The sequence below is a fragment of the Vidua chalybeata genome, chromosome 34 (assembly GCF_026979565.1).
Source record: "Vidua chalybeata isolate OUT-0048 chromosome 34, bVidCha1 merged haplotype, whole genome shotgun sequence".
NCBI lineage: Eukaryota > Metazoa > Chordata > Aves > Passeriformes > Viduidae > Vidua > Vidua chalybeata.
Genome location: NC_071563.1, coordinates 590,473 through 614,461, shown reverse-complemented (window position 1 = coordinate 614,461; position 23,989 = coordinate 590,473). Strand labels below are relative to the sequence as shown.

At 60.2% G+C, this 23,989-nt stretch overlaps 2 protein-coding genes across 2 annotated transcripts in view; both read right to left on the bottom strand.

Moving 5' to 3' along the window:
• TRIM28 (tripartite motif containing 28) overlaps positions 1 to 11,973 on the bottom strand; it is a 28,454-nt gene extending 16,481 nt beyond the window's left edge. Inside the window, exons 1-5 of the mRNA XM_053968433.1 lie at positions 11,756 to 11,973; positions 9,090 to 9,187; positions 8,863 to 9,014; positions 6,736 to 6,870; positions 2,002 to 2,118 (exon numbers count right to left, since the gene is read on the bottom strand). Of these exons, the coding sequence (XP_053824408.1) occupies positions 2,002 to 2,118; positions 6,736 to 6,870; positions 8,863 to 9,014; positions 9,090 to 9,187; positions 11,756 to 11,963 (710 nt within the window). The 5' untranslated portion in view covers positions 11,964 to 11,973. The remainder of the gene's footprint in view (positions 1 to 2,001; positions 2,119 to 6,735; positions 6,871 to 8,862; positions 9,015 to 9,089; positions 9,188 to 11,755) is intronic.
• A 1,992-nt stretch (positions 11,974 to 13,965) lies between these two features.
• ZBTB45 (zinc finger and BTB domain containing 45) lies at positions 13,966 to 23,235 on the bottom strand. The gene is made up of 3 exons (XM_053968434.1): positions 22,330 to 23,235; positions 21,886 to 22,299; positions 13,966 to 15,159 (listed from the first exon to the last, which is right to left on the bottom strand). The coding sequence occupies exons 1-3, from the start codon at positions 22,820 to 22,822 to the stop codon at positions 14,597 to 14,599; spliced, it is 1,470 nt and encodes a 489-aa protein (XP_053824409.1). The 5' UTR covers positions 22,823 to 23,235; the 3' UTR covers positions 13,966 to 14,596.
• Between the last annotated feature and the right edge of the window lie 754 nt (positions 23,236 to 23,989).

The window sequence follows — 23,989 nt, the reverse complement described above, 5'->3', positions numbered from 1 at the left end:
GGCATGGAGGGGACACCAGGGGACACGGGGCATGGAGGGGACACCAGGGGACACCAGGGGACACGGGGCATGGAGGGGACACAGGGGACACCAGGGGACACACGGCGTGGAGGGGACACCAGGGGACGCCAGGGGACAGGGCAGGGACACAAGGGGACACGGGGCGTGGAGGGGACACCAGGGGACACCAGGGGACACACAGTGTGGAGGGGACACCAGGGACACCAGGGGACACCAGGGGACACGGGGCATGGAGGGGACACAGGGGACACCAGGGGACACCAGGGGACAGGGCAGGGACACCAGGGGACACACAGTGTGGAGGGGACACCAGGGGACACACAGTGTGGAGGGGACACCAGGGGACACCAGGGGACACAGGGCGTGGAGGGGACACCAGGGGACACCAGGGGACAGGGCAGGGACACCAGGGGACACACAGCATGGAGGGGACACCAGGGGACACCAGGGGACAGGGCAGGGACACGAGGGGACACAGAGAGAGAGCAGGGACACCAGGGGACAGGGCAGGGACACGAGGGGACGCGGAGAGAGGGCAGGGACACGAGAGGATGCAGGGCATAGAGGGGACACGAGGGGACACGGGGACAGGGTAGGGACAGGAGGGGAGGAGGGGACATGGGGGGACAGGTCAGGGATAGGAGGGGATGCGGGGACAGGGCAGGGACACAAGGGGACAGGTCAGGGACGTGAAGGGACAGGGCAGGGACACGAGGGGCCAGGTCAGGGACACGAGGGGACACGGGGACAGGTCAGGGACACGAGGTGACAGGTCAGGGACACGAGGGGACAGGAGGGGACACGGGGACAGGTCAGGGACACGGAGGGACGCGGGGCCAGGTCAGGGACATGAGGGGACACGGGGACAGGTCAGGGACACGGGGGGACATGGGGCCAGGCCAGGGACATGAGGTGACAGGTCAGGGACACGAGGGGACAGGAGGGGACACGGGGACAGGTCAGGGACACGGAGGGACGCGGGGCCAGGTCAGGAACATGAGGGGACACGGGGACAGGTCAGGGACACGGGGGGACATGGGGCCAGGCCAGGGACATGAGGTGACAGGTCAGGGACACGAGGGGACAGGAGGGGACGCGGGGCCAGGTCAGGGACACGGGGGGACACGGGGACAGGGCAGGGACACGAGGGGACAGGTCAGGGACACGAGGGGACAGGTCAGGGACACGAGGGGACACGGGGACAGGTCAGGGACACAAGGGGACAGGTCAGGGACACGGGGGGACGCGGGGACAGGTCAGGGACACAAGGGGACAGGTCAGGGACACGGGGGGACACAGGGCCAGGTCAGGGACACGGGGGGACACGGGGCCAGGTCAGGGACACGGGGGGACACGGGGGGACAGGTCAGGGACACGAGGGGACACGGGGGGCCAGGTCAGGGACACGGGGGGACACGGGGACAGGTCAGGGACACGGGGGGCCAGGTCAGGGACACGGGGGGACACGGGGACAGGTCAGGGACACGAGGGGACACGGGGGGACAGGTCAGGGACACGAGGGGACACGGGGCCAGGTCAGGGACACAGGGCCAGATCAGGGACACGAGGGGACAGGTCAGGGACACGGGGGGACACGGGGACAGGTCAGGGACACGAGAGGACACAGGGCCAGGTCAGGGACACGGGGGGCCAGGTCAGGGACACGAGGGGACAGGTCAGGGACACGAGGGGACACAGGGGGACAGGTCAGGGACACGGGGGGACACGGGGACAGGGCAGGGACAGGAGGGGACACGGGGACAGGTCAGGGACACAGGGGGCCAGGTCAGGGACACGGGGGGACAGGTCAGGGACACGGGGGGCCAGGTCAGGGACACGAGGGGACACGGGGGGCCAGGTCAGGGACACGGGGGGACGCGGGGACAGGTCAGGGACACGGGGACAGGTCAGGGACACGGGGGGACGCGGGGGGCCAGGTCAGGGACACGGGGGGACACGGGGGGACGCGGGGACACGCACAAGGCGCGCAGCTCCCTGGCCGAGCGCTGCACCGCGGCGTGTCTCTCCGCCAGGCGCTGCAGCAGCGCCGCCAGCACCGAGCGCTGCTTGCGGACGGCGTCGTCCAGCGGCTGCGAGCTGGGACACGGGCGAGAAACGGGGGGAAAACGGGGAAAAACGTGGGGCAAAACATGGGGGAAATGAGGAAAAACGTGGGGGAAAATGGGGAAAAACGTGGGGAAAAACGTGGGGCAAAACATGGGGGAAATGGGGAAAAACGTGGGGAAAAATGGGGAAAAACGTGGGGAAAAACGTGGGGGAAATGGGGAAAAATGTGGGGAAAACGTGGGGTAAAAACGTGGGGAAATGGGGAAAAACGTGGGGGAAAATGGGGAAAAACGTGGGGAAATGGGGAAAAACACGGGGAAAAACGTGAGGAAGTGGGGAAAAACGTGGGGAAAAACGTGGGGATATGGGGAAAAACGTGGGGGAAACGTGGGGGAAATGGGGGAAAACATGGGGGAAATGGGGGAAAACATGGGGGAAATGGGGAAAAACATGTGGGAAATACGGGGAAACGGGGAAATGGAGAAAAACATGGGGAAAACGTGGGGGAAATGGGGGAAAACATGGGGGAAATGGGGAAAAACATGGGGGAAATGGGGAAAAACGTGAGGGAAATGGGGAAAAACATGGGGAAAAAAGTGGGGAAAATGGGGAAAAACATGGGGGAAATGGGGAAAACGTGGGGGAAAAAGAGAAAAAAGTGGAGGAAATGGGGAAAACATGGGGAAATGGGGAAAAAACATGGGGGAAATGAGGAAAAACGTGGGGAAATGGGGAAAAACGTGGGGGAAATGGGGAAATGGGGAAAAATGTGGGGAAAAATGGGGAAAACGTGGGGGAAAAAGAGAAAAAAGTGGGGGAAATGGAGGAAAACATGGAGGAATGGGGGAAAACATGGGGAAAATGGGGAAAACATGGGGGAAATGGGGGAAAACATGGGGGAAATATGGGGGAAACAGGGAAAAACATGAGGGAAATGGGAAGAAACATGGGGAAATGGGGAAAATATGGGGGAAATGGGGAAAAACATGGGGAAAATGGGGAAAACATGGGGAAAAACATGGGGAAAACATGGGGGAAATGAGAAGAAACATGGGGAAAATATGGGGAAAATGGGGAGAAACATGGGAAAAATGGGGAAATGGGGAAAAACATGGGAAAATGGGGGAAATGGGGGAAAACATGGGAAAAACATGGGGAAAACATGTGGGAAAATAGGGAAAAACATTGGGAACATGGGGAAAAACATGGAGGAAATGGGGAAAAACATTGGGGAAATGGGGAAAAACATGGGAAAAATCGGGGTGAATGTGGGAAATGGGGAAAATGGGGGCAAAATGGGGAAGAAATGGGGAAAATGGGAAAATGGGGGAATAGGGGGAAACGGGGGAGAAATGGGGGGAATGGGGAGAAATGGGGAAAATATGGGGAAAATGGGGGGATGTGGGGGAAAACGGGGGGAAATTGTGGGGAAATGGGGAAAATGGGGGAAAAGGGGGAAAACATGGGGAAAATGGGGAGAAATGGGGAAAATGAAAAAGGGGGAAAGGGGAAAGGAAAAAGGGAGAAAGAAAAAAGGGGAAAAAAAAGGGAGAAAAAGAAAAAGGGGAAAGGAAAAAGGGAAAAGGGAAAAGGGGAAAAGGAAAAAGGGAAAAGGGAAAAGGGGAAAAGGAAAAAGGGGAAAGGGAAAAGGGGAAAAGCAAAAAGGAGGAAAGGAAAAAGGGAGAAAGGAAAACGGGAAAAGGAAAAAGGGAAAAGGAAAAAGGGGAAAAGGAAAAAGAGTAAAAGAAAAAGGGGGAAAGGAAAAAGGGAGAAAGGAAAATGGGAAAAGGAAAAAGGGAAAAGGAAAAAGGGGAAAAGGAAAAAGAGTAAAAGAAAAAGGGGGAAAGGAAAAAGGGGGAAAAGGGGGAAAAGGAAAAGGGAAAAAGAAAAAGGGGAAAGGAAAAAGGGAGAAACGAAAAAAGGGAAAAGGAAAAAGGGGGAAAGGAAAAAGGGGGAAAAAGGGAAAGGAAAAAGGGGGAAAGGAAAAGGGGGAAATGTGGCAGAAAAAGGGAGGGAAAGGTGGGAGAAAAGGGGGAGAGAAAAGGAGAATTGAACTTCTTAGCTCATTACCCATGGAAAAGCTAATTAATCCTCATTTGGCATCAATTTCCTAATTAACTCAGTGAGTAAAGGAGTTTTAGTTAACGAGATGCCCCAGGTAACAGATTCTGTCACTTAATCCCTAATTACACTAATTACGTTAAACCAATTAGGCATTACCCAACAAAAGCGCCTCTCAGGCCGTTAACGACCAAGTGAACTAATTAATAAGGCAATCAAGCTAATTAAGTACGTCCTCAGCTAAGCAATCAAACCACTCGGGAATCTGACCAATAAAAAATCAGCAGAGCCAGAACAAAACCCAGCTAAGATCCATTAACGAAGAAATTAATTTAAACAGCTAATTACATCACCCATTAATTAGCCATTAATTAGCTCTTTCTCTTCAAGCCACACCCCCTCTGCTAATTAATTCTCGCCAACCCTTCAGCACCTGCTCCACTAACGAGGTTCAATAAAATCACTGATAGAACCAGTAACAAAACCAGTAATTTTAATTAACAGCAGTAATTAACCGACAAGCCAACTCCAGGTGTTTCTCAGTAATTAATCAGCCTCATTAATTAATTAAAGCTGCCTTTAAGTGCGCTGAGCAGGCGCCTTTGCACTGTCCAAACCCATCCCCATTATCCCGGCTGATTGCTGGCCTAATTAGCGCTAATTAGGCATGCAGATGAGGGGTGGCACTCACGGGTGGTCACTGTGCTAATTAGCGCTAATTAGGCATGCAGATGAGGGGCGGCACTCAGGGGTGGTCACTGTGCTAATTAGCGCTAATTAGGCATGCAGATGTGGGGCGGCGCTCATGGGAGGTCACTGTGCTAATTAGCGCTAATGAGGCATGCAACTCATGGGTGGTCACAGTGCTAATTAGCTCTAATCAGGCATGCAGATAACGGGTGGTCTCGCTGCTAATTAGTGCTAATGAGGAATGTAGGCACTCACTGCTAATTAGCACTAATGAGGTATGCAGCTGAGAGGTGGTCAGGGTGCTAATTAGTGCTAATTAGGCATGCAGATGAGGGGCGGCACTCATGGGTGGTCACTGTGCTAATTAGTGCTAACGAGGCGCAGGCACTCCCGGGGTGGGTGCTCATTAGCTAATGAGCGCTAACGAGGCGCGGGCACTCCCGTGTTGGCGCTCGTTAGCTAATGAGCGCTAACGAGGCGCGGGCACTCCCGGGTGGGTATTAATTAGCTAATGAGCGCTAATGAGGCGCAGCACTCCCGGGTGGGTATTAATTAGCTAATGAGCGCTAACGAGGCGCGGCACTCCCGGGTGGGTATTAATTAGCTAATGAGTGCTAACGAGGCGCGGGCACTCCCGTGTTGGCGCTCGTTAGCTAATAAGCGCTAACGAGGCGCGGCACTCCCGGGTGGGTATTAATTAGCTAATGAACGCTAACGAGGCGCAGCACACACGGGTGGGTACTAATTAGCTAATGAGCGCTAACGAGGCGCGGGCACTCACGGGTAGGTATTAATTAGCTAATGAGCGCTAACGAGGCGCGGGCACTCCCGTGTTGGCGCTCGTTAGCTAATGAGCGCTAACGAGGCGCGGCACTCACGGGTGGGTATTAATTAGCTAATGAGCGCTAACGAGGCGCGGGCACTCCCGGGTGGGTATTAATTAGCTAATGAGCGCTAATGAGGCGCGGGCACTCACGGGTGGGTATTAATTAGCTAATGAGCGCTAACGAGGCGCGGCACTCCCGGGTGGGTATTAATTAGCTAATGAGCGCTAACGAGGCGTGGGCACTCCCGGGTGGGTGCTCATTAGCTAATGAGCGCTAACGAGGCGCGGGCACTCACGGGTGGGTATTAATTAGCTAATGAGCGCTAACGAGGCGCGGGCACTCCCGGGTAGGTATTAATTAGCTAATGAGCGCTAACGAGGCGCGGGCACTCCCGGGTGGGTATTAATTAGCTAATGAGCGCTAACGAGGCGCGGGCACTCCCGGGTGGGTATTAATTAGCTAATGAGCGCTAACGAGGCGCAGGCACTCCCGTGTTGGCGCTCGTTAGCTAATGAGCGCTAACGAGGCGCGGCACTCCCGGGTGGGTATTAATTAGCTAATGAGCGCTAACGAGGCGCGGCACTCCCGGGTGGGTATTAATTAGCTAATGAGCGCTAACGAGGCGCAGGCACTCCCGTGTTGGCGCTCGTTAGCTAATGAGCGCTAACGAGGCGCGGGCACTCACGGGTGGGTATTAATTAGCTAATGAGCGCTAACGAGGCGCGGCACTCCCGGGTGGGTATTAATTAGCTAATGAGCGCTAACGAGGCGCGGCACTCACGCGTGGGTGCTCATTAGCTAATGAGCGCCAACGAGGCGCGGCACTCCCGGGTGGGTATTAATTAGCTAATGAGCGCTAACGAGGCGCGGCACTCCCGGGTGGGTATTAATTAGCTAATGAGCGCTAACGAGGCGCGGCACTCACGGGTGGGTATTAATTAGCTAATGAGCGCCAACGAGGCGCGGCACTCCCGGGTGGGTGCTCATTAGCTAATGAGCGCTAACGAGGCGCGGCACTCACGCGTGGGTATTAATTAGCTAATGAGCGCTAACGAGGCGCGGCACTCACGCGTGGGCGCGGTGCGGGCCCAGGTGACACTCCCGGCAGGTGAGGCGCTCGCAGGCGCCGCAGAACAGCGACAGCGGCTGCGACGGGTGACACGGGCACGGCAACGGCGCCGCGACGGCGCCGGGAACGGCGCCGGGAACGGGATCGGGAACGGCACCGGGAGAGCCTGCGGAGAGACGGGAACGTGGGAACGGGAATATGGGAATGGCAATGGGGATGGGGATGGGAATGGGGATGGGAATGGATTGGGAATGGGAATGGGATGGGGATGGGGATGGGAATGGGGAATGGGAATGGGGATGGGAATGGGGATGGGAATGGGGATGGGAATGGGGAATGGATTGGGAATGGGAATGGATTGGGAATGGGGATGGGGATGGGAATGGATTGGGAATGGGAATGGATTAGGAATGGGGATGGGGAATGGGGATGGGGAATGGGGATGGATTGGGAATGGGAATGGATTGGGAATGGGAATGGATTGGGAATGGGGATGGATTGGGAATGGGGATGGGGATGGGGAATGGGGATCGGAATGGATTGGGAATGGGAATGGGGATTGGAATGGGAATGGGGAATGGGAATGGGAATGGGGATTGGAATGGGAATGGGAATGGGAATTGGCATGGGAATGGGGAATGGGAATGGGGATTGGAATGGGAATGGGAATGGGGAATGGTTGTGGGGAATGGGAATGGGAATGGGAATGGGGATGGGGATGGGGAATGGAATGGGAATGGGGAAAGGGGATAGGGAATGGGAATGGATTGGGAATGGGAATGGGGATTAGAATGGGAATGGGGAATGGGAATGGGGATGGGAATGGGGAATGGGAATGGGGATGGGAATGGGAATGGGAATTGGCATGGGAATGGGGATGCGGAATGGGAATGGATTGGGAATGGGAATGGGGATTAGAATGGGAATGGGGAATGGGGATGGGGATGGGAATGGGGAATGGGAATGGATTGGGAATGGGGAATGGGAATGGGAAATGGGAATGGATTGGGAATGGGGATTGGAATGGGAATGGGAAATGAGAAATCGGAATGGGAAATGGGAATGGGGGAATGGGAATGGGGAATGGGGACAGGAATGGGAAATGGGAAATTGGCAATGGGGCAATGAGAACATAGAAAAATGAGGACAGGACTGGGAGAATGGGAATGGGAACATGGGAACGCCACCAGGAATGGCACAGAGATGGCACCAGGAGGAACTGGGATAGGGCTGCAATGGCACCAGGAATGGGGCTGGGATAGTGTTGGGAATGGCACTGGGATGGCACCAGGAGGAACTGGGACAGGGCTGGAATGGCACCAGGAATGGGGCTGGAATGGCACCGGGAATGGCACTGGGATGGCACTGGGACAGGACTGGGAATGGCACCGGGATGGCACCAGGAATGGTACCGGGATGGCACTGGGACAGGACTGGGAATGGCACTGGAATGGCACCAGGAATGGCACCGGGATGGCACTGGGACAGGACTGGGAATGGCACTGGAATGGCACCAGGAATGGCACCGGGATGGCACCGGGAACAGAGCCGGGAATGGCACCGGGACGGAGCCGCTGCCAGCGTCACAGCCCGTAACGGGCATGGACAGGGAGTGACACAGGTGACACAGGTGACAGGGGTGACACAGGTGACAGGGGTGACACAGGTGACACAGGTGACACAGGTGACAGAGGTGACAGAGGTGACACAGGTGACACAGGTGACGGGTGACACAGGTGACAGGGGTGACAGAGGTGACAGAGATGACAGGGGTGACAGAGGTGACAGAGGTGACACAGGTGACAGAGGTGACACAGGTGACACAGGTGACACAGGTGACAGGGGTGACAGAGGTGACAGAGGTGACAGGGGTGACAGAGGTGACACAGGTGACACAGGTGACACAGGTGACCCAGGTGACAGCACTCACCCAAGGGCTGCACGCTGTGCTCCCGGGTGTACCTGACCCTCTGGTGGGCCTCCACGCAGGTGTCACCCAGCCATGGGGACAGGGACAGGGAGGTGACAGGGGTGACAGGGGGTGACAGGAGGTGACAGAGGTGACAGAGGTGACACAGGTGACACAGGTGACACAGGTGACCCAGGTGACACAGGTGACAGCACTCACCCAAGGGCTGCACGCTGTGCTCCCGGGTGTACCTGACCCTCTGGTGGGCCTCCACGCAGGTGTCACACAGCGGCTCGGCGCACTCCAGGCAGAAGCTGGTGGCCGCCGCGTTGTCCTCGCAGCTGTTGCAGCTCTGGGGACAAGGGACAGGCTGGGGGCCGTCCTTCAGCCCCACTCAGCGCTAATCAGCGCTAATTACCGCTAATTAACGCTAAAGAGGCGGTACCTGCCCGCTGGCCGGGGCCGCGCCGCCCTCCTGCAGGAAGAAGTTGTCCATGACGTCACCCAGGGGACACTGCTGGTGGCACACTGGGCACTCGATGGCTGCGGGGACGCGGAGGGGACAGAGTCACCGCCCTGGCACCAAACGCTGCCACCAAACGCCGCCGCGGGAGCGCGGTGGGGCCGGGCGCCCCCAGCGGGGCCCCCGCAGGGAGGGAGAGGGGGACGCTGACAGCGGGGCCGGCGTCCCCACGGAGGGGACAAGGCCACGGCGGGGCCACGGCGGCCCCTGGGGGGGGGACAGGGCTGTGCCCTCCCCACAGAGCTCCCAGGAACGCCTGCAGCAGCCCAGTAACTCCCAGTAACGCCCAGTGATCCCAGTGATCCCAGTACAGCCCAGTGATCCCAGTAATCACAGTAATCCCAGTGATCCCAGTACAGCCCAGTGATCCCAGTGATCCCAGTAATCCCAGTGATCCCAGTACAGCCCAGTGATCCCAGTAATCCCAGTGATCCCAGTAATACCCAGTGATCCCAGTAATCCCAGTGATCCCAGTACAGCCCAGTGATCCCAGTACAGCCCAGTGATCCCAGTAATCCCAGTGATCCCAGTAATACCCAGTGATCCCAGTAATCCCAGTGATCCCAGTACAGCCCAGTGATCCCAGTAACTCCCAGTGATCCCAGTAACTCCCAGTGATCCCAGTAAAGCCCAGTGATCCCAGTAAAGCCCAGTGATCCCAGTAACTCCTAGTGATCCCAGTAACACCCAGTAACTCCCAGTAACACCCAGTGATCCCTGTAATACCCAGTGCTCCCAGTAACTCCCAGTGATCCCAGTAAAGCCCAGTGCTCCCAGTAACTCCCAGTAACACCCAGTGATCCCAGTAAAGCCCAGTGCTCCCAGTAACAGCCAGTGATCCCAGTAAAGCCCAGTGCTCCCAGTACAGCCCAGTAACTCCCAGTAAAGCCCAGTGATCCCAGTACAGCCCAGTAACTCCCAGTAACTCCCAGTGATCCCAGTAAAGCCCAGTGATCCCAGTAAAGCCCAGTGATCCCAGTAACTCCCAGTGATCCCAGTAAAGCCCAGTGATCCCAGTAAAGTCCAGTGATCCCAGTAACCCCCAATGTCCTGCACAACCCAGTGATCCCAGTAATTCCCAGTAACCCCTAGTGCTCCCAGTAACTCCCAGTGGTCCCAGTAAAGCCCAGAGCTCACAGTAACCCCCAGTGCCTCCCCAGTGCTCCCAGTAACCCCCAGTGTCCTGCACAACCCAGTGCTCCCAGTAAAGCCCAGTGCTCCCAAGAAATCCCAGTGCTCCCAGTAACCCCCAGTGCTCCCAGTAACCCCCAGTGCTCCCAGTAACCCCCAGTGCTCCCAGTAACCCCCAGTGCTCCCAGTAACCCCCAGTGCCTCCCCAGTGCTCCCAGTAACCCTGAGTGTCCTGCAGAACCCAGTGCTCCCAGTAACCCCCAGTGCTCCCAGTAACCCCCAGTGCCTCCCCAGTGCTCACAGGAACCCTGGGTGTCCTGCACAACCCAGTGCTGCCAGTAAAGCCCAGTAACTCCCAGTGATCCCAGTAACCCTGGGTGTCCTGCACAACCCAGTGTTCCCAGTGACCCCCACCATTCCCAGTAACCCCAGTAACCCCCAGCATTCCCAGTAACCCCCAGAGATGCCCCTGCCCACCAGTGCTCCCAGTAACCCCCAGTGATCCCAGTAATGCTCAGTGTCCTGCACAACCCAGTGATCCCAGTAAAGCCCAGTAACTCCCAGTAGCCCCCAGCGATCCCAGTATCCCCCAGCATTCCCAGTAACTCCCAGGGATCTCAGTAAGCCCCAGTGCCTCCCCAGTGCTCCCAGTAACCCCCAGTGCCCTGCACAACCCAGTGCTCCCAGTAACCCCCAGTGCCTCCCCAGTGCTCACAGGAACCCTCAGTGTCCTGCACAACCCAGTGCTCCCAGTAAAGCCCAGTAACTCCCCATGTGATCCCAGTAACCCTGGGTGTCCTGCACAACCCAGTGCTCCCAGTAACCCCCAGTGCTCCCAGTAACCTCCAGTGCCTCCCCAGTGCTCCCAGTAAAGCCCAGTAACCCCCAGTGCCTCCCCAGTGCTCACAGGAACCCTCAGTGTCCTGCACAACCCAGTGCTCCCAGTAAAGCCCAGTAACCCCCAGTGCTCCCAGTAACCCCCAGTGCCTCGCCAGTGCTCCCAGTAAAGCCCAGTAACCCCCAGTGCCTCGCCAGTGCTCCCAGTAACCCCCAGTGCCTCCCCAGTGCTCCCAGTAAACCCCAAGGATGCCACTGACCACCAGTGCTCCCAGTAACCCTGAGTGTCCTGCACAACCCAGTGATCCCAGTAACCCCCAGTGATCCCAGTAACCCCCAGTGCTCCCAGTAACCCCCAGCATTCCCAGTAAATCCCAAAACTCCACTGACCACCAGTGCTCCCAGTAACCCCAGTGCCTCCCCAGTGCTCCCAGTAACCCCCTGTGCATCCCCAGTGCTCCCAGTAACCCCAGCATTCCCAGTAAACCCCAAAACTCCACTGACCACCAGTGCTCCCAGTAACCCCCTGTGCATCCCCAGGGCTCCCAGTGCCTCCCCAGTGCTCCCAGTAACCCCAGTGCCTCCCCAGTGCCCCCAGTACGCCCAGCGCTGCCCCTCACCCTGCCCGTCGCTGCCGGCGGCTCCCGGCGCGGCGCCGAGGCAGCCCCGGCACACGGAGTGCAGGCAGGGCAGCAGCCGCGGCTCCCGCCGGGGGCTGAGGCGCTCCCGGCAGGCGCCGCAGAGCTCCAGCGGCCCCGGCGGCTCCGGCGGCTCCGCTCCCTTCGCCCCGGGGCCGCTGCCCAGCGCCGCCGGCTGCGCCGCCGACATGGCGGCCGCGTCCCCCTCACGCTCGGCACGGCCTCCTGCTCCCGCCCCCGCCCCGGCGCGCGGCCAATCACCGCCCGCCGAGACGGATTGACGGCGCGGACAGCCAATGGAAGGGCAGGAGGGCGGGGATTTAGCGGAGATTGACAGCGCGCGGGAGCAATGGGAGAGTAGCAGGCGGGAAAGAAAGGGCGGGAATACGCCTCCGGCACGTGAACACGAACGGACCAATCAGCGCGCAGAGCGGCCGGAGCTGAACCAATCAGCGGCCGGCGTGCCCTGGGGGAGGCGGGGGCTTCTGGGGCCGGCCGGCCAATCGGCAGCGGCGCTCAGCGGGAAGGCGGGGTCGATGCCGTGATTGACAGGTGGACAAACCAATGGGGAGCAGAACCGGGGAGGGACTGGGAGTTACTGGGGATTACTGGGATGGCTGGGAATTGCTGGGAATCACTGGATTACTGGGGGTCACTGGGAATTACTGGGGGTTACTGGGAGCAGTGGGGGTCACTGGGATCACTGGGAGTTACTGGGAATTACTGGGCTCACTGGGGGTCACTGGGAGCACTGGGAGTTACTGGGATCATTGGGGAGCACTGGGAATTACTGGGATCACTGCAGGTCACTGGGATCACTGGGAGCACTGGGGGTCACTGGTGGCTACTGGGGGCAGCACTGGGACCAATGGCTGAGGGGGGTGGCCCTGGGACATTGTCCCCAGTGTCCCCCTTATGTTCCCCCCAGTGTCCCCCCAGTGTCCCCCAGTGTCCACCAGTGTCCTCCCGGTGTCCCCAGTGTCCCCCTCAGTGTTCCCAGTATCCCCCCAATGTCCCCCAGCGTCCCAGTGTCCCCCCAGTGTCCCCTCTAGCATCCCCCCGGTGTCCCCATTGTCCGCCCCAGTGCCCCCTCATTGTCCCCAGTATCCCCATTGTCCCCCCCAGTGTCCCCAGTATCCCCCCAGTGTCCCCCCAGTGTCCCCAGTGTCCCCAGTGTCCCCCCAGTGTCCCCCCATTGTCCCCCCCAGTGTCCCCAGTATCCCCACAGTGTCCCCAGTGTCCCCCCAGTATTCCCAGTGTCCCCAGTGTCCCCAGTGTCCCCCCATTGTCCCCCCCAGTGTCCCCAGTGTCTCCAGTGTCCCTAATGTCCCCCATTGTCCCCCCCATTGTCCCCAGTATCCCCCCAGTGTCCCCAATGTCCCCCAGTGTCCCCAGTGTCCCCCATTGTCCCCCCCAGTGTCCCCAGTGTCCCCCCATTGTCCCCCCCAGTGTCCCCCCATTGTCCCCCCAGTGTCCCCAGTGTCCCCCCATTGTCCCCAGTGTCCCCCCATTGTCCCCAGTGTCCCCCCAGTGTCCCCCCAGTGTCCCCAGTGTCCCCCCAGTGTCCCCAGTGTCCCCAGTATCCCCCCAGTGTCCCCAAGGTCCCCTCAGTGTCCCCCCAGTGTCCCCCCAGTGTCCCCCCTTCCCGGTGGCCGAGCAGGGGACGCCGCTCGGTGACATGGGTTTTAGGGACAGGACCGGCACAACCGGCACCGGGACGGCCGCCGAACCGCCCGGGCCGGTGGCCGCGCGGCGCCGCGGGGACAAGGCAGGGACCCCGCGCCCCCGCGGGTGTCCTCGGTGGGGTCACAGTCACCGTGGGGCGCTTGGGGGCAGGGACCCGCCCCCGGGCCGGCCGTGCCGGGGCTTCGCCCCCGAGCCGCGCCTCGAGCTCCCCTTTCCCGGCGCTCCCGCGTCCCTCGGGTGTCCCTGGATCCTTCCCTCCTCCAGCTGGGACAGATCGGCTCTGTCCAGCCCTGCGAGCGTCTCCGCGGCCGCTCAGGGCCGGATCCGTCCAATCCCCGTGCCCAGCTCAGTTCCGGAACGTTCCGGGGTGTTGTGTTTTTATTTGGGCTCCCTTGGGTCAATGACATCATCACCCCCATGGTCCAGCCCTCCAAGCAGCTCCATGTCCGTTCACGGTGTGCTCCATGCCCAATCCCTGTGCCCAGCTCAGTTCTAGAACATTCCAAGGGTCTCATTGGGTCAATGACATCATCACCCCCATGGTCCAGCCCTGTGAGTATCTCCACGGCCGCTCGTGGCCGGCTCCATCCATCTAATCCTTGTGCCCAACTCAGTTCTAGAAGATTCCAAGGGTCCCATTGGGTCAATGACATCATCACCCCCATGGTCCAGCCCTGCGAGCATCTCCACGCCCGCTCACGGCCGGATCCATCCGTTCAATCCCCATACCCAGCTCAGTTCCGGAATGTTCCGGGGCTCCCATCAGGTCAACCACGTCATCACCCCCCACCACCAGAGCCACCGGGGTTCCCGGGCTCCGTTTGCCCTTGGTGACGCCGCCTTGGCCATCGCCAGCCTCCTCCGGGACTCCGCGTGCCTCGGCACAGTCCCCAGCGGGATTTGTTCCGTGATCCCGGTGCTGCTCGGAGCCCCGGGTGTTCCCCACGCCCCCGTCCCCGCTGGGGTGCTCCGGTCCCCTTCTCCTGTCACCGGGAACGTCCCCACATCTTCCCGAATCCCGCGGAGAACATCTCAGCCGCTTCCTCCAGGCGTCACCCCGGCTGCTCCACTGGACCCGTGGGCACCGAGGAGCCCCCGGGCCACCCTCCAGGCCCTCCGAGGGGCAGGGACCCCCCCTCACGCCGTGTGAGCGGGGCCGGCGCCCGCCACGTCCGGCCCCGGCCACGTGCCCAGTTCATGTTCTGGTGCCGGTGGTGGCCCCGGTGGCGGTCCCGGCGGTAGCCCCGGCGGTAGCCCCGGCGGTGGCCCCAGTGGCGGTCCCAGCGGTAGCCCCGGGAGTGGCCCTGGCGGTGGCCCCGGCGGTGGCCCCGGTGGCGGTCCCGGCGGTAGCCCCGGCGGTGGCCCCAGCGGTGGCCCCGGCGGTAGCCCCGGTGGTGGTCCTGGTGGCGGTGCCGGCAGTGGCCCCGGCGGCGGCCCCGGCGGTGGCACGGGGTGGGAGGTGGCGGCGTGGCGCTCCAGCAGGGTGCGGTGGGAGAAGCCCTTGGTGCAGAGGCGGCACTGGAAGCGCTCGGGGCGGTGCGTGCGCATGTGGACGTTGAGCGAGCTCTTCTGCGTGAAGCGCTTGCAGCAGACGCCGCACTGGAAGGCGCGGACGCCCGTGTGGGTCACCATGTGCTTGAGCAGGTAGTCGCGGAGGGAGAAGGAGCGCCAGCAGATGGAGCACTGGTGGGGCTTCTCGCCTGCGGAGACGGAAATGGGGGAAACTGGAGGCAGTGTGGGGCAGCGTGGGTCACTACAGGTCACTGTGGGTTGGTACAGGTCAGTGTGGGTCAGTGTGGGTTGGTACAGGTCAGTGTGGGCCAGTATGGGTCAGTGTGGGTCAGCGTGGGTTGGTACTGGTCAGTGTGGGTCAACAAGGGTTGGTACCGGTCAGTGTGGATCAGTGTGGGTCAGCGTGGGTTGGTACCGGTCAGTGTGGGTCAGTGTGGGTCAGTGTGGGTCAGTACAGGTCAGTGTGGGTCACTGTGAGTCACTGTGGGCCAGTATGGGTCAGTGTGGGTCAGCGTGGGTTGGTACTGGTCAGTGTGGGTCAGTGTGGGTTGGTACTGGTCAGTGTGGGTCAGTGTGGGTCAGTGTGGGTTGGTACTGGTCAGTGTGGGTCAACAAGGGTTGGTACCGGTCAGTGTGGATCAGTGTGGGTCAGCGTGGGTTGGTACCGGTCAGTGTGGGTCAGTGTGGGTCAATGTGGGTCAGTGTGGCTCAGTGTGGGTCAGTGTGGGTTGGTACTGGTCAGTGTGGCTCACTGTGGGTCAGTGTGGGTCAGTGTGGGTCAGTACAGGTCAGTGTGGGTCAGTGTGGGTCAGTACAGGTCAGTGTGGCTCACTGTGGGTTGGTACTGGTCAGTGTGGCTCACTGTGGGTCAGTGTGGGTCAGTGTGGGTCAGTACAGGTCAGTGTGGGTCAGTGTGGGTCAGTGTGGGTCAGTACAGGTCAGTGTGGGTCACTGTGAGTCAGTGTGGGTCAGTGTGGGTCAGTGTGAGTCAGTGTGGGTCAGTACAGGTCAGTGTGGGTCACTGTGGGTCAGTGTGGGTCAGTACAGGTCAATGTGGGTCATTGTGGGTCAGTGTGGGTCAGTACAGGTCAGTGTGGGTCACTGTGAGTCACTGTGGGTCAGTGTGGGTCAGTGTGAGTCAGTGTGGGTCAGTACAGGTCAGTGTGGGTCAGTGTGGGTTGGTACAGGTCAGTGTGGGTCAGTGTGAGTCAGTGTGGGTCAGTACAGGTCAGTGTGGGTCAGTACAGGTCAGTGTGGGTCAGTGTGGGTCAGTACAGGTCAATGTGGGTCAGTGTGGGTCAGTACAGGTCACTGTGGGTCAGTGTGGGTCACTGTGGGTCAGTGCGGGTCAGTGCGGGTCAGTACAGGTCAGTGTGGGTCAGTGTGGGTCAGTACAGGTCAGTGTGGGTCAGTACAGGTCAATGTGGGTCAGTGTGGGTCAGTGTGGGTCAGTACAGGTCAGTGTGGGTCAGTACAGGTCAGTGTGGGTCAGTGTGGGTCAGTACAGATCAGTGTGGGTCAGTACAGGTCACTGTGGGTCAGTGTGGGTCAGTGTGGGTCAGTGTGGGTCAGTGTGGGTCAGTGTGGGTTGGTACAGATCAGTGTGGGTCAGTACAGGTCAGTGTGGGTCAGTGTGGGTTGGTACAGGTCAGTGTGGGTCAGTGTGGGTCAGTGTGGGTCAGTGTGGGTCAGTGTGGGTCAGTACAGGTCAATATGGGTCAGTGTGGGTCAGTGTGGGTCAGTACAGGTCAGTGTGGGTCAGTGTGGGTCAGTACAGGTCAGTGTGGCTCACTGTGGGTTGGTACTGGTCAGTGTGGCTCACTGTGGGTCAGTGTGGGTCAGTGTGGGTCAGTACAGGTCAGTGTGGGTCAGTGTGGGTCAGTGTGGGTCAGTACAGGTCAGTGTGGGTCACTGTGAGTCACTGTGGGTCAGTGTGGGTCAGTGTGAGTCAGTGTGGGTCAGTACAGGTCAGTGTGGGTCAGTGTGGGTTGGTACAGGTCAGTGTGGGTCAGTGTGGGTCAGTACAGGTCAGTGTGGGTCAGTGTGAGTCAGTGTGGGTCAGTACAGGTCAGTGTGGGTCACTGTGGGTCAGTGTGGGTCAGTACAGGTCAATGTGGGTCATTGTGGGTCAGTGTGGGTCAGTACAGGTCAGTGTGGGTCACTGTGAGTCACTGTGGGTCAGTGTGGGTCAGTGTGAGTCAGTGTGGGTCAGTACAGGTCAGTGTGGGTCAGTGTGGGTTGGTACAGGTCAGTGTGGGTCAGTGTGAGTCAGTGTGGGTCAGTACAGGTCAGTGTGGGTCAGTACAGGTCAGTGTGGGTCAGTGTGGGTCAGTACAGGTCAATGTGGGTCAGTGTGGGTCAGTACAGGTCACTGTGGGTCAGTGTGGGTCACTGTGGGTCAGTGCGGGTCAGTGCGGGTCAGTACAGGTCAGTGTGGGTCAGTACAGGTCAATGTGGGTCAGTGTGGGTCAGTGTGGGTCAGTACAGATCAGTGTGGGTCAGTACAGGTCACTGTGGGTCAGTGTGGGTCAGTACAGGTCAATGTGGGTCAGTGTGGGTCAGTGTGGGTCAGTACAGGTCAGTGTGGGTCAGTACAGGTCAGTGTGGGTCAGTGTGGGTTGGTACAGATCAGTGTGGGTCAGTACAGGTCACTGTGGGTCAGTGTGGGTCAGTGTGGGTCAGTACAGGTCAGTGTGGGTCAGTACAGGTCAGTGTGGGTCAGTGTGGGTTGGTACAGATCAGTGTGGGTCAGTACAGGTCAGTGTGGGTCAGTGTGGGTTGGTACAGGTCAGTGTGGGTCAGTGTGGGTCAGTGTGGGTCAGTGTGGGTCAGTACAGGTCAATATGGGTCAGTGTGGGTCAGTGTGGGTCAGTACAGGTCAATATGGGTCAGTGTGGGTCAGTACAGGTCAATGTGGGTCAGTGTGGGTCAGTGTGGGTTGATCCAGGTCCATGGGGGTCAATGTTGGTCAATAGGGATCAATGTAGGCCAATACGGGTCAATGTGGATCAATGGGGGTCAACGTACATTGATACGGGTCAATGTGGGTCAATGTGGGTCAACATGGGCCAAAATGGGTCAATGTGGGTCAATGTGGGTCAACATGGGCCAAAATGGGTCAATGTGGGTCAATGTGGGTCAACATGGGCCAAAATGGGTCAATGTGTGTCAACATGGGTCAAAATGGGTCAATGTGGGTCAACATGGGTCAAAATGGGTCAATCTGAGTCAACATGGGCCAAAATGGATCAGTGTGGGTCAACATGGGCCAAAACGGATCAATGTGTGTCAACATGGATCAATACAGGTCAACATGGGCCAAAATGGGTCAGTATGGGTCAGTGAGGGTCAACATGGATCAATACAGGTCAACACAGGCCAAAATGGATCAATGTGGGTCAACATGGGCCAAAATGGGTCAATGTGGGTCAACATGGGCCAAAATGGATCAATGTGGGTCAACATGGGCCAAAATGGATCAATGTGGGTCAACATGGGCCAAAATGGATCAGTGTGGGTCAATGAGGGTCAACATGCATCAATGTGGGTCAACATGGGCCAAAATGGATCAATGTGGGTCAATGAGGATCAACACGGATCAATACAGGTCAACATGGGTCAAAATGGGTCAATCTGGGTCAACATGGGCCAAAATGGATCAGTGTGGGTCAACATGGGCCAAAACGGATCAATGCGGGTCAACATGGATCAATACAGGTCAACATGGGCCAAAATGGGTCAGTATGGGTCAGTGAGGGTCAACATGGATCAATACAGGTCAACACAGGCCAAAATGGATCAATGTGGGTCAACATGGGCCAAAATGGGTCAATGTGGGTCAACATGGGTCAAAATGGATCAATGTGGGTCAACATGGGCCAAAATGGATCAGTGTGGGTCAATGAGGGTCAACATGGATCAGTATGGGTCAGTGAGGGTCAACATGGATCAATACAGGTCAATGATGGTCAACATGGATCAATACAGGTCAATACGGGCCAAAATGGATCAATGTGGGTCAACGTGGATTGGAACAGGTCAACAGGGGTCAGTGTGGATCAACATGGGTCAACATAGATCAACGTAGGCCAACACGGGTCAACGTGTGCCAAGATGGACTAGTATAGGTCAACATTGATCGAGTTGGGCCAACATGGATCAAGAGAGGTCAATATGGGCCAGCACCCATCAACATGGGTCAACAGGGATCAACCCAAGTCAACGTGGGTCAACAGAGTCAAGCTGGGTCAACGTGGATTGATATAGATCAACTTGGACCAATGTGTGTCCACATGGATCGATCAATACAAGTCCCCACGGATCGATCCATGGTCTCCGTGGTCACCACGGATCACCATAGGTCAACCTGGAGCAACATCAGTTGGCCAGGGTCAACGTGGGTCAAAAGGGAACAGCACGCATTGGGGAGGGTCACCATGGCTCACAAACCAAGATGGGCCAACGTGGAGCACCGTGGGCCAACACGGGTCAACGTGGATCAGCACAGAGCGACCCGGGACGTCACGGATCCACCCAGGCCTGTGCGGGCCAAAATGGATCAAGGTGGAGAGACGCGAGTCAAAATGGGCCAGCGTGGGCCAACGGGGGCCAGCGTGGGCCACCGCTGGTCCAATGAATCTCCAGCAGAGGCCAACATGGGTCTGTGCAGATCAGTGTGGGCCAACGTGGGTCAGCGTGGGCAAACATGGGCCAGCACAGGCCAACGTGGGTCAGCTCGGGCAAACATGGGTCAGCACAGGCCAGCGTGGGTCAGCACAGGCCAACGTGGGTCAGCACAGGCCAATGTGGGCCAGCACAGGCCAGTGTGGGCCAGCAGAGGCCAACGTGGGCCAGCACAGGCCAACGTGGGCCAGCACAGGCCAATGTGGGCTAGCACAGGCCAACATGGGTCAGAACAGGTTCATGTGGGTAATTATAGCCCAACGTGGGCCAGCACAGGCCAATGTGGGTCAGCAGAGGCCAATGTGGGTCAGCACAGGCCAATGTGGGCCAGCACAGGCCAATGTGGGTCAGCACAGGCCAATGTGGGCCAGCACAGGCCAGTGTGGGCCAGCAGAGGCCAACGTGGGCCAGCACAGGCCAACGTGGGCCAGCACAGGCCAATGTGGGCTAGCACAGGCCAACATGGGTCAGAACAGGTTCATGTGGGTAATTATAGCCCAACGTGGGCCAGCACAGGCCAATGTGGGTCAGCAGAGGCCAATGTGGGTCAGCACAGGCCAATGTGGGCCAGCACAGGCCAATGTGGGTCAGCACAGGCCAATGTGGGCCAGCACAGGCCAATGTGGGTCAGCACAGGCCAACGTGGGTCAGCACAGGCCAATGTGGGCTAGCACAGGCCAACATGGGTCAGAACAGGTTCATGTGGGTAATTATAGCCCAACGTGGGCCAGCACAGGCCAATGTGGGTCAGCACAGGCCAACGTGGGTCAGCACAGGCCAATGTGGGCTAGCACAGGCCAACATGGGTCAGAACAGGTTCATGTGGGTAATTATAGCCCAACGTGGGCCAGCACAGGCCAATGTGGGTCAGCAGAGGCCAATGTGGGTCAGCACAGGCCAATGTGGGCCAGCACAGGCCAACGTGGGTCATTACAGGCCAATGTGGGCCAGCACAGGCCAACGTGGGTCAGCTCAGGCCAACATGGGTCAGCACAGGCCAGTGTGGGCCAGCACAGGCCAACGTGGGTCAGCACAGGTCAATGTGGGCCAGCACAGGCCAATGTGGGTCAGCACAGGCCAACGTGGGTCAGCTCAGGCCAACATGGGTCAGCACAGGCCAGTGTGGGCCAGCACAGGCCAACGTGGGTCAGCACAGGTCAATGTGGGCCAGCACAGGCCAATGTGGGTCAGCACAGGCCAACGTGGGTCAGCACAGGCCAACGTGGGTCAGCACAGGCCGACGTGGGTCAGCACAGGCTGACGTGGGTCAGCACAGGTTCATGTGGGTAATTATAGCCCAACGTGGGCCAGCACAGGCCAACGTGGGCCAACATTGGCCAGCATGGGTCCATGTGGGCCAGCATAGGCCAACGTGGGCCAATGGGGCTCAGCTGACAGGACAAGAAGGGATTGACCCAGGCCAGCACGGATGGACGCAGGGCACCACCGAGGGTCACCATGGGACCCGTGTGTGTCACCACAACCCCACGTGTGTCACCACAGTACCCACATGTGACACCACGTGACCCAGGTGTGTCACCACAACCCCACGTGTGTCACCACAGTACCCGTGTGTGTCACCACAGGACCCGTGTGTGTCACCACAACCCCACGTGTGTCACCACAGGACCCAGGTGTGTCACCACAACCCCACATGTGTCACCACAACCCCACGTGTGTCACCACAGGACGCACGTGTGTCACCACAGTACCCACGTGTGTCACAACACCTACATGTGTCATCATGGGACTGACGTGTGTCACCATGTCACCTGTATGTGTCATCACAAGACCCACATGTGTCACCACATGACCCAGCTGTGTCACCACAGGACCCAGGTGTGTCACCACCATACCCAGCTGTGTCACCACAGGACCCACATGTCACCACAGTACCCATGTGTGTCATCACAAGACCCACGCGTGTCACCACAAGACCCACATTTGTCACCACTTGACCCAGGTGTCACCACGAGACCCAGCTGTGTCACCACAGGACCCATGTGTATCACCACAAGACCCACGTTTATCACCACAGGACCCAGGTGTGTCACCACAGTACCCACGTGTGTCACCAATGTACCCACATGTGTCACCACAGTACCCACGTATGTCACCACAGTACCCACGTGTGTCACCACCGTACCCAGCTGTGTCACCACAGTACCCACGTGTGTCACCACGCCACCCCGGTGTCCCCAGGAGCCGTGCCCGTGCCGTGCCCGGCTCACCTGAGTGGATGAACATGTGCTTGGTGTAGTTCTTGCGGGAGCTGAAGCTCTTCTGGCAGTGCCCGCACTGGTACGGGGGCTGGGGCGCGCGGGGCGGCGCGGCCGGGGGCGCCGGGGGGGCCGCAGGGACGGCGCCCCCCTCCGGCCCCGCCTCGTAGGGCGGCGGCAGAGGCGGGGGGGGCCCGAAGCCGAACCCGTCCCCGCCCGGCGCCTCCCGGCCGCGCTCGGCCCCGAAGGCGGCGCCGCCGCCGTCGTCGCCAGGCCAGGGCGGCAGGAAAGCGTCGGGGAAAACCTCGGGGGCGCCGAAAAACGGCGGGTCCGGGGCGGGGAAGGGCGGCGGGGCCAGACCCGGGGGGACGACGCCTTCCTGGGGCCCTCCTTCATCCTCTCCCTCCTCCTCCTCCTCCTCCTCCTCTTCCTCCTCCTCCTCCTCCAAGTCCCGGCGCTCCTCCTTGAGCGCCGGCGCCAGGCGCAGCGGCTGCCGCTGCTTGCGGCTGTGGCCGCCGGGCGCCGGCTCCTCCGGCGGCGGCGCGGGCTTGCGGGGCGGCGGCGGCGCGGCGGGGCCGCGGCCCTGCGAGATGATCTGCGTGCACTCGTCGATGACCGTCTTGATCTGCAGCACCGAGGCGGCCGTCAGGATGTGCAGCGCCTCGGAGCGGGCCACCACCAGGCTGCCGCTGTAGAGGAACTCGACCAGCTGGCGCACGGCCGCCGAGGGCACCACGGGCGGCACCTCGATGGCCGAGTGGCCCAGCAGCAGCTTGTCGTGGAAGAAGGGGCTGCCGGCGGCCAGCACGCAGCGGTGGGCGCGCAGCGAGGCCTCGCGGATGCGCACGGTGACGTCGCAGAACTGGCCGGCCACGCGCTGCCCGTTGAGCGTCTCCAGCAGGGAGCGGCTGAAGTTGTGCAGGTGGATGTAGTGCACGGCCTCCGGCATGGCCGCGGGGGCACGGGGACACAGGGGACACGGGGACAGAGGGGACAGCGGGGATAACGGGGACAGCGGGGACAGAGGGGACACAGGGACAGAGGGGACAGCGGGGACAGAGGGGACAGAGGGGACAGAGGGGACACGGGGACAGCAGGGACACGGAGACACGGGGACAGCGGGCACAGCGGGGACACTGGGGACACGGGGGACAGCGGGGACAGCGGGGACAGTGGGGACACGGGGACAGCAGGGACAGAGGGGACAGTGGGGACACGGGGACAGCAGGGACAGAGGGGACAGTGGGGACACTGGGGTCAGCGGGGACAGTGGGACACTGTGGACAGCGGGGTCATGGGGGACGGGGGACACGGGGACAGCGGGGACACTGGGACACTGGGGACAGCAGGGACAGCAGGGACAGTGGGACACGGGGACAGCGGGGACACGGGGACAGCGGGGACAGCAGGGACACGGGGACAGCAGGGACACGGGGACACCGGGGTGGCAGGGACACCGCGGTGCTGGGGACACGCACGGGGACACCGGTGGGGACCCCGGGACAGCGGCGAGCCCGGCGGCACCTGGGGACAGAGACGATGTCACCGGGGCTGGGGACGGCCCGTGTGACGTCACCGCGCGCCGTGCACAGCGCCGATGACATCACCCCGAGGGACACCGGCCGGGACGTCCCCGAGCTGTCACGGCAGGCGGAACCACCCGAGCCGATTCCCGACCCCCCCCCCCCTCCGGACCCCTCGGGACCTCCCGGCCCGACCCTTCCCCTCCCCCCCAAAAAAAAAACCCGGGACCCCCGGCCCCTCCCCCACACCTCGCTCCTGCTCCCGCCGCCGCCGCTCTCTGATGTCACTTCCGCCAGACCGGGCCGGAAGCGGAGCATAGAGAGGGGCCCAGCGCGGCCCCGTCCCGCCATAGAGACGGCAGAAGCGGCCGCGAGGGGGTGGCGCCCCCTGGCGGGCCGGGGGAGCGGAAGGTTCGCGGCTCCCTATGGATCCCCCTGGGGACCCCAAAGTCCCCATAGGGACCCCAAAGGGACCCCACGGGGACCCCAATGTCCCCACAGACCCAAAAGGGATTCCCATGGGGACCCCAATGTCCCCACAGACCCCAAAGGGACCCCACGGGGACCCCAATGTCCCCACAGACCCAAAAGGG

Coding starts and splice junctions, on each gene's coding strand:
- ZBTB45 (XM_053968434.1), bottom strand. CDS start 22,822: ATGCCGGAGGCCGTGCACTACATCCACCTGCACAACTTCAGCCGCTCC. Junction 22,300..22,329: donor GCCGGCGCTCAAGGAGGAGC/GCCGGGACTTGG, acceptor AGGAGGAGGAAG/AGGAGGAGGAGGAGGAGGAG. Junction 15,160..21,885: donor GCACATGTTCATCCACTCAG/GTGAGCCGGGCA, acceptor CCGTCTCCGCAG/GCGAGAAGCCCCACCAGTGC.